This window comes from Lepidothrix coronata, unplaced genomic scaffold, assembly GCF_001604755.1.
Source record: "Lepidothrix coronata isolate B3197 unplaced genomic scaffold, Lepidothrix_coronata-1.0 Scaffold319, whole genome shotgun sequence".
In the NCBI taxonomy this organism is placed as follows: Eukaryota; Metazoa; Chordata; class Aves; order Passeriformes; family Pipridae; genus Lepidothrix; species Lepidothrix coronata.
The window spans coordinates 456,061-465,806 of record NW_016690499.1 but is presented as its reverse complement, the minus strand read 5'-3'; the positions used below and the strand labels follow the sequence as shown (position 1 = coordinate 465,806).

Here is a 9,746-nt window from a genome sequence, read left to right as displayed (position 1 = left end):
CCATTCTATGGTTCTGTGATTGTTGCAGATGCAGTCTGTAGTAAATGCTTTGAATGCAGCTCACAGTTCCAAAATAAAGAGCCAACAGTTTTCCAGCTTTCCTTCCTGTCCTCTTCCACCTCCTCCAGGCAGAACAGCACTGGCTCGCTCTGTCCTGTCACTCAGCTCTCATTGCTCTGCTTCCTCTTCCAGGTGCTGTATCATGTCCAGGTAGGACAGTGCCAGCGTGAGAATCATCCCAAGACAGCTGCTCCAAGGGCTTGAGCTCGGGTGGCTCCTCTGCTTCCTCCAGCAGCCGGGCAAAGGAGAGGAGCTGGGACAGCCCCGAGCGCGTGGCACCCAGTCGCTGCCCACAGCACTCGCAGGATGGATTCCAAAGGCAACGTCCGAAGCGGAAACAAACCCGACGCCAAGGCCGCCAGCTCCGGAAAGCCGGAAAAGCCCAACCCTGGGCCTGCCACGAATGCAGACAAGAAGGAGGTCCCCAAGGAGCAGCCCGCTCCTGCCACCGCCGCCAAGAAGGCGGGTGGCGACGCCGCCGTCGTGAACAACCACAGCAACCTGAAACCCAACCCCGCCGGCACGGAGGCGCACGAGGCCACCGGCCAGTCCCCTGACTCTGACCACAAGGGAAACAGCTCCGAGGAGTCACCGGGCAGCTTCTTCGACAACATGAAGCCCTTGATCATCGTCGGAGGGGTGGCGGTGGCTGCGCTGGCTGTGATTGTGGGAGTGGCGTTCCTAGCCCGGAAAAAATGAAGACCGAGACGGGGTGGGGATGAGGAACCCAGCCCAGCTGTACAGCTCCTTTTGAGACAAATGCATGCAGAGAAATTCTATACATAGCTATATATATAGAGAGCGAGCTAGATAGGTCAACAACAAACACCAACTGCAACTTCAAGGGTCTTGTTCAAGACAACTGTGCCAGTTTGACCCAGTGTGGGTAACTCCATGCACTCAGTGTGTTCTTTCATGTAATATATCTTGGCTTATACCACCGTGTATAGGTTATAGCTTCTCCTCGGTGTAAATGACGGTGTCCCCTCCCCTCCCTCGCTGTTCTCCCTGGGAGACACCCCCACCTCTCTTGCAGTCCCCTGTTTTCAAGTCCAAAGTGTTCTACGTCCCATCTGGAGTCCCCACGTTGTGTTTTGGTTTCTGTTTGGTTCGGTTTGAAGTTGGGTTGTGGTAAAGAAGACGGAAGGGGAGAGCCAGGGCCCAGTTCGCCTGCCGCGGTGCGTTGGGTGGTGTTTGCCCAGCGCTCCCGGGGCAAGGGCAGGTAGAAGGCAGCTCCCTGACCAAACAGCAGTGTGTGATCTCCAATAGGTGTCTCGTGTACCTGCTGCTCATCAAGCCACCTCTAATCACCCAGCTGGGAAGTGCCCCAGAGGAAAAGCTGCAGGCGGAGGCTGAGCCTGAGCCTGGGGTGTCCCCTCGAGTCCCAGAGGGGCCGTGCTGAGTCCCCTGCTGACCCCAGGCCGGCAGCAGCTGCCACCTGCTCTGTTCCTTGCACGTTGGCAGACAGCCTTTAGGATCCCAGGGCTCCCCCCAGGGTCATATGGGCAGCGTTTGGGATAGAGAGACTTTGTTTTGGATCTAGTATTTCCTAAAGTTAGGCTGGGCTTTGCAGGGTGCTGTGGCCTCTGCCCAAGCTCCTTCGAGGTCAGAGGGACTGTTTGTGTTCATTTTTTTGGGGCTTTGGATCAGGCCTTTCACCAGGTTTTTTCCCCACTGAAAGATGTAGTCTCATTAGATGGGAAGACAGGAAAAGGGGAGACATGAGTTGGTTTTAGGGGCAGAGAGGACCTGGGAGCCCACGAGAGTAACACTGACCTGCTTTATAGCAGGGCAACCCTGTTCAAGGGCTAGTCTGCCCTGGGGGGATTTCTTACCTCCCTCCTGTCACAGTAGCAGGGATTTGTGACTTGTCCACACTTTGGAAATGGAAACAAATTCCCAGCCCTCGGGATCAGCCTGGTTTCATGGGTGAGTACCTTGGCTCTAAAGCCAGACCCTGTGAGGGGGAGAAGAGAGGGTGTTAAGTGCTTTGACCGATGCTCTTCTAACACCAGTGGGTGTCCATTAGGCTTCTCTTGGCTGCTGCAAAACAGAGTCTCATAAAAAGACCTTGCATTTTGCTTTTAAAGGAGTCAGAGATTAGATGGGCTCAGAACTGTGGCGTCTGGAGCTCGGCAGCAGCCGCAGCCCGTGGGCAGGGTTTAGGGGGAGAGTCAGTAAGAGGCTCTGGCAAAGAGGAGTGAGTTCAGTTCCAGCACCTGTCAGACACCTTTAATTGAGCTGGATGTATGAACTCAGGGGGGGCAGGGCCGGAGAAAGGTGCATGTTCCTCAGGTGCTGCCTGTGCAGTGTCTGCCTCTGGTACAGTCACTGTATAAGATGGTGGGAGTGTGTAACTGATCTGGGAATTCTTCTCTTGGCTCATGTCTGTCTTATTTACCTCCAAATTTGATCTGCTGAAAGCACATCTTCCCCAAACCAAAGGTCTGGTGATGGAGCCTGACCTTTCCTGTGGTGAGCTTTGTCACTCTCTTTTTCCCAAGGCTCATAAAATATTCCCAAAGGTGCATGGCCTCTGGGAATATCAGATGCTGTGTTCTGATGACCAAGGTGCAGCTGAAGGTTGGTGCCTGCCTCCACCTGTACCTGTACAGAGACAGGGGTGGGCATGTTGGGTTCACAGGGGCTTTGGGAAGGAGGGCTACAGCTCCAGGCGAAATCCTGGTAGCCTAAAGCACTCTTGGCATGCACTGTGGATGTATCTCCCGGTGGCAGGGTGTCACTTCCAGCCAGGGGAATGGTTTGAAGCAGAAGGGTCCGTGGTGGGGTGTTTCTCTAACACCACTTTTCTCTAGAGATCGTATTTCCCCTCGTCCTGTTTTGCAGATGTCCAGAGGTTATTTCTGAGTTGGGGGGAGGGAGGGAAGAGGAGAGGACAAATGGTAGCAAAGGAACAGGAAAGGTGTTTGGAAAGCAGAGATGGGAGAGAACGAAGCTCAGAAGCAGCCCCTGCTGAGCCCCCTTGCAGTGACTGCAGCACGGCTTTGGCAGAGGACACAGTGGGAACGGGATGTGCCCAGATCCTGAAAGTGCCCCAGGCACATCCTTTTCCACCCTGGGGAGAGACCCCATTCCACACCATAGTCCCTCCTGCTCGGAGTCACGTTTTGCCAAGCAGGGTGGTGATTTTCAGACGGTGACTTCTGTTTTCAAGAGATATTTCTGCCTTTCCTGTCCTTTCCCTCCCTCTCAGCCCTGGCCTAGGATTATTTTCAGCAGTGTGTGACATTAGACACAGCATCTGTCTGTTCTGCCCTGACCAGCACAGGTAGATCAGGGGGAGGAAAATGAAACACCTGCTTCATTTGAATCTCCAGTTTTACTTTCTGAAGTGTTTTATTTCCTTGATTTAACCTTTGCCAACAGAAGAGGGGAAAAACCAGTTCTCAGCCAACCATGGGCCTTAAACATTTCTCCACCTCCAAACCCTGCCTGCCCTTAGAGCACTTGGATGCAAGGCCACTAATTTCATCCAGAAACACGCCACAGAGGTGCTGATGGGGCTGCAGCTCCTCATCTGGGTTTGTCACTCATTTGAACCCGCCCTGCACAGCAAACATCGTATTGCCTGTTTGTAAGGGATTTTTGAACATGGTATGTCCTGTTCCCAAGGGATCTTCCACGTCCTGTGATCACTTAAGGGTCTGCTGTCCAGATTCCCACCTCTTTGGCAGTTCAGTTTGGAAACACCTGTCTCTCTGTGTGTGTGTGTGTGTGTGTGTGTGTGAATTCACCACCCTGCCTTCGAGAATATCCTGCCCGTGTGTGTGTGCATACATATGTGTTGTATCACTGCAGTCTGGGGAGGGGGAGAGAAGCCAAGCTGGAAATGCCCCTTCCTTCATTCCCTGCATTCACACAAAGTGTCTGTGGTGTCTTTTCTGTGCCATTCCCACCGTGTCACGCAGCGCCTGAATTCCTTTTCAGTCCTGGTTTCTCCTCAGTGCAAAGAACGTCTGGCTAGTGAACTGCTGAATGTGCGGTGTGCCCGCTGTCCTAGAAGCTCCAAATCCCTGTTCCCCTCCCTGGATAGTTGTGTGGGCTGTTTGCTTTAAAATAAGGCACTTTTAGACTATACTGGACTGTGCTGTAGCGCTTTTTGAAGTGTGGGTCTAGTGTTGAGTCGGGTAGATCCAGTGTAGATGCCACAACGCACCTCAGTCCTGACTCGCAAACACCTCCTGTCCTGCCTTAATGTGCCAGGCTGTGCAGTGCTTTCCTTTTGAGCCAAAAATGTCCAGCGAGAACTAGGCTGAGAGGGCGAATTCCCCTCTCCCAGCCCCGACTTTGTCGAAGCAGGAGGCTGAACTGACTGAACTCGCTGTGCTAAATAAATAGTTGTCTTTTCTCGTACCGAGCACACGCCGTTATTTGCTTGACGTTCTTTTTTCGTGTGGTGTTTGTGGTATGAAGTCCTTCCAGTGCCATCTCCGTTGGGAGAGTGAATTATTAACGCTTACAACTAATCAGATTCTGTGCTTGGGGTTTGGAGAGATCTAGATTGCTAGTTTACTCTTTTCGGTCAAGTTGATAAAATCATAAATTCGCAAAAATTGGTTTCAGACCTTTTAGCTTATCACTAAAACTGTCGATTCAATGACTGCACCCCGATCTCAATCTGGTTTTAGGGAACCCTAAGTTTTAGTCGAATGCAAAGATGTCATTATGCTCCCTTGGACAACTCGGCAGAAGGTTTTAGCTCCTTCTATTTTGGGAGAGATGAGATGGATTACGCTTCTGCTTCCTCTTCCTACTGATTTAATACCCTGTGGGTAAATCCCGTTATTCCCAACAGTGCTGCAGTAGGATGCAAACAAACGTGGCAGCCAAAGGATAACGCAGCAGCATTTTTGGGAGGGTAAGAACACGTTCCTGCAGGTGCTGTTCACCCAGGGCTCACTCAAAGCGGTGAACAGGCACTTGCCCTGAAGAACTTCTTAGTTCCCTCTAGTTGGGTTATAAATTAAACATGGGGGTTTTTGTCTCTGCTGGATTAAAGTTTAGGGGATGATCCATAGAATACTGAAAACCAGGGGAGTTTTTCCATTGTTTTCACCATGCTCTGGCCTTTGAGGTCTTGTTGGCACCAGGGATATCGATTGCAGGTCACCATAAAATCTTATCAGTCACACATTTTTTTAAAAAAATTGACACAAATATTCCTTAGCCCTTCAGCTGAGGATAAGGAAAGTCTTCTCTGAGGCAGCCTTGCTCACAGCCCTGATTATACCCACATCAGGATTTGTACATAAACAACAACAACCCAAACCCCTGGAGTTAGTGAGAGATGATTTCTGCCTTAAAATATTCCCTGCTTTTTCCTGGAAATGCTGCTGGGGTTTGGAATTCAGCAGCCTTTTAGCTATTCTTAGAATTGGTTGAAAATAACAGTGTCGAAGACTGGAGAGGAAAATGATGCTTTGAGAAATGAACCAAAAAAGGAAGGCAATGAAAAAATGGATTTGAAAGGTGAAATTCCTGGAATTTCAATCAGCTCCTTGGAAAGCTTCAAGTCAGTGAAGACTCTGAGAGTGTGCAAAGAACAGAGCAGAGAAGTGGAGAGAAAAAAGCACTATTTAATTATCTTAACAGTTTTGGTAAGGACATGTTAACTTTTATAACCTATTCATTTCTTTTTTTTTTTCTTGGCAAAAAGCAAAACCGACCAGCTCTGACACCGAGCAAATTAACCTCTGCTAATTGCCCTTTCCAGATGAATTTTTCCTGCTGGTCCTGTGCAATGTTAATGGGTTAGAAAAACGCCTGAAGCTTTCTACAGCCAGCTTTGTGTGATTAAGGGGAACTGCCGGGACACTTCGAGGGGCTGCGTTCTCTTTTCACGTGCTTTGCTATGGCAAGGGCTGAAAAATCCAACCCGCTCGCGCTTCCATCCTCTTAGTCCACGCCTTCCTGATGGAGCAGGGATGATGATTCCCTTCCTGAGCTGTGTAGCATCTTGCTGTGGTCTCATTCCCTTCACCACGAAGCTGGGAGATATCCATAGGGGTGGGCAAGATGCATTTTCATGATGAGGCCGATTTTGGGTGGTCCCCAAAACAGATGGGCAGTGCTCGGCCCCCAGACCGTGTGGCACAGCAGGGAACGTACGAGGCTTCCGTGTGCCCTGATCTGTGAGGGTCTCAGTCTGCCACAGGATTTGTCCTGGATGACAAACCCACAGGAAGGTCCCTTCCTTGTCCTAAGCTGTCAGTCAGGTGTGAGGTGTTGGGGCTGCTCGGGAGGTGCTGACACAGTGTGAACATAACGCTGCCCTCGGCTGAAGCCAGTGCTCCTTCAGTCCTCTGGAGCACCAAAAACACGTGGGCAGGAGAGATCCCGAAGCCAAGGACCTGCATTTCTGCTGGCCTGGAAGGATCAGGTGGTGTGCCAGGCTTGAGGACGCAGAAACTACGAGGATTTTCCCATTTGGATGGGCTGCTCGGGTGTTACCGTGTGACACAGCACCGCGGGATCGCTGGGCCTTGGAAATTCACAGTTCATTCAGTTCACCATAATGAGCTCGTGCCCAAAGCCTCAAAGTCTCGTGAGAGATCAGAGCCATTGGATTTCCGAATGACTTTGGATCTACCTTGTGATAGAGCTCTGCTCACTCCTTTGGACAGCAGTACTTTGGGACTCGTGCCCCCCTGCTCTTTGATGATCTTCAAATTAAACAGATTTTTTTTTTTTTTCTGCTGAAAAACATAACTTGGCTTACATGAGCTTTGGAACCTGTTGTTCCTGTTTCTCTTCCGGTTGCTCCCAGCTTGAAAATGAGAAGCAATTCCATTATTTTTCCAGTTCTCAGCCCCAGTGCAGCACCCCGAGCATGAATTTACAGGTTATTGCTGTCTGTGTGATGATGCTGCGGTACCAAAGCTCCCACCAGGACAAGAGGAATCTTTAATCACCTTTGCAACAATTAAGTCCTGCATCATATCCCTGGTTTTGCCTCAACAACTTCAAGCAGCCAAGTTTCTGGGGCAAATTGATGAGAACAAGGGTGCCACACAATCTTGTCATGTTATAAAACAACAAGTAAACAAACCAACAGGGGAATAATTTGGCTTTACTAAGTTTTGAGCAGCCTGGTGCCTTTCCCCAGGACCATTTCAACTGAAGCCTTTAAAAGTTGCAGTTTCAGCTCCCCAGGAAACCAGCTCTCTTCCGGTGGTAGGTGCAGGTTGCCGATAAATTTGTGCAGAAAAACTGTAGGAAGGGAACTCGAAGGTCAGATTACAGGGGATTTTTTTCCTTTGCTTTTGCTTTGTTCGGATTCTGCTACTTCTCCAGGGACTGATCCAAAGCCCTTGGAAGTCAGATTGAAGGCTCAAATGCTGGGAGCAGGGAAATGCCTGCTGCTCCTTTGGAAGCCTCAGGCATCTTTCTGAGGACTTTGGTGGGGTTTGAGTCAGCTCCTGAGCGTGTTTTCCAAACGATAGGAGCTTTCTGAGTGACACCTTGGTTTCTTCCCTGTGCAAACAGACCTGCTTGTCACTTACACGTATTTGCCTGTGTTCAACATACAGGTTTGGGTTGTTTTTGTTTTTTTTTTTTTGCTCTCGGAAACAATATGCTGCTGGACACATTTCCTGGAGGGAAATGGACACCTACCTACACACAAAGCTATCCAGCTAATTTATACCTTGTCGAATTTATAATCTTGTCTATGCTTCTATGGACACTTTGTATGGGCTGCAGCTCAAATCCTAAAATAGTCAAGAATTTTTTCCTTTCCCATATAGTATTCTATTTACTTTGACTTTAAAAAAACAAAAAAAGCGTATAAATGCAATAATGCAGGTAGACTAGAAATACTAGATTGAAAATTTAAAGTAGTTTAGCTTGTCCCATTGTGACTGACAGTGTTGTATGACACCCAACGCTGTACCCTAACATTTTCCAGGCTTTCTCCGTAGCTGAATCTAGTATTAGCTTTGGAAACCCATTGTGTGAGTGGTGGGTGGATGGGTCGGAAACGTGTGCTCTCTACACACTGTATGTTACTCACATCACAAGCTGTATGGTCACTCCATATGCTGTGAAACTGTAAATGATTCCCAAATACACCTGTAACTCTTACCGGGATTGTGAGAAATAAACTATATATAGATATATATACACACACATAGAGATATTGTATAATTCCTCCTGTGAGCATCTTTGTGTACGTGGGGGTGCCAGTGAAAATGCCTGTGCTCCCTCTCCCTCCTCACTCACGGAAAGTTGTCCAGAGAATCTGCGGCTGCCCCAGCCCTGGGAGTGTCCAAGGCCACGTTGGACGGGGCTTGGAGCAACCTGGGCTAGTGGAAGGTGTCCCTGCCCATGGCAGGGGGTGGCACTGGATGATCTTTAAAGTCCCTTCCAACCCAAACCATTCTGGGATTCAATGTCCATGTTTCCTGGAAGCTCAATATTTTCTAGGATTAGTGATCCCAGTGAGAACTGTGAGAAAAGGCAGTTCCTGCCCCAAATAAACTCCAGCTTGCCCAAGGAAAGCAGGCAGAGGATGATTATTGTTATTCCCACATTGGAACTAAATAGGATTAAACATTTACCCAGAGCCACTGAGGAAACCTTTCTGATCCCAGGGATTCCCTGTCCCACAGGCTGGTCTCTAGTTCTTTCTCTGACTTCTTCCCTGCCCAATTAGGCTGATTTCCTTGATTTTATTTCTAGGACGACCTGAGAACACCTTTTCTTAAAAATAAACAATCTCCTGAGCACCTGAGTGATGTCTGTGGAGTCCCTGAACATCAATTCCCTCCAAGCTGTCGTAGGGCAGGAGGATTTTGGCAGCACGTGTCACTGCAAAGAGTTGATGTCACATTACACCAGCTCCCAGCAGGGTCCCTGCAGAAGTCTGCAGGCTTTTGGAAATTAATTTGTCAAGAGCTGGGAAGAAAAATCCTGTAAATTCCATGGGATTAGGAACAAGGGGCAGCTTTCAGTTGCAAAAGCATAATTAGCTGAGGTTTTTGCTGCAGAAACACAGCTGAGGACTAAAGTTTTAGGTTGCCTTAGTAGTCATAAGAACAGGAGAGCAAATAAATTCCTGTCTTCTGAGTGGGAATGGTGAAGCTGAGAGGCTGGAATGGGTGGGGGCCCCATCTCCCATCCACACGTTCTGCGTCCCATCTCCTTCCTTCGCTCCACATATTTAAAAAGAGAAGGAAATTTTAACAGAAGACCTTTTGCAAAATGTTTCTCCGGCAAACCCAAGGCATTGGCTCCTGCTGAGCAGTAAGAAATGGAGTATTAAGATATCACTGTACACTTTAATCTCCCTCAGCACTCTCATGCTCCTTAATCGCTGTCAAGTCCTCTAACACTTTGTATTTTGTGCAGCCTCGGGAGGATGGGAAGGGCTGATGGAGCAGGGGTTGAGGCAGCACTGGGTTTTGTATTTATTTAAAAAGCACTGGATTCACAAGCAGGGAATAAGGAGCATAAATGTGATGCTCAGTGCCATAAAGGCTTAGGCTGCTGGAGTGGCACTAAGTCCCCGAGTCCCCTGCACAACAGCTAAACTGAATAGTGGAATTGCTTTGGGTTTGGTTTGGGTTGGTTTTTGTTTGTTTTTTTGTTTAGTTGGGTTTTGTTTTGTTATTGTTTGTTTGTTAAAAATAATTTTCTGGTATCTAAACTGGAGCAAAGATAGAAGA

At 48.7% G+C, this 9,746-nt stretch overlaps 1 protein-coding gene across 3 annotated transcripts in view; it reads left to right on the top strand.

Annotated features, from left to right (window-relative positions):
- The window catches only part of CEND1 (cell cycle exit and neuronal differentiation 1), a 17,667-nt gene extending 9,459 nt beyond the window's left edge, over positions 1–8,208 (top strand). For all 3 annotated transcript variants that reach the window (XM_017838011.1, XM_017838013.1, XM_017838014.1), the window contains exon 2: positions 193–8,208. In XM_017838011.1, coding sequence (XP_017693500.1) covers positions 367–759 — 393 coding nt within the window. In that variant the 5' untranslated portion in view covers positions 193–366 and the 3' untranslated portion in view covers positions 760–8,208. The remainder of the gene's footprint in view (positions 1–192) is intronic.
- The last annotated feature ends 1,538 nt before the right edge of the window (positions 8,209–9,746 follow it).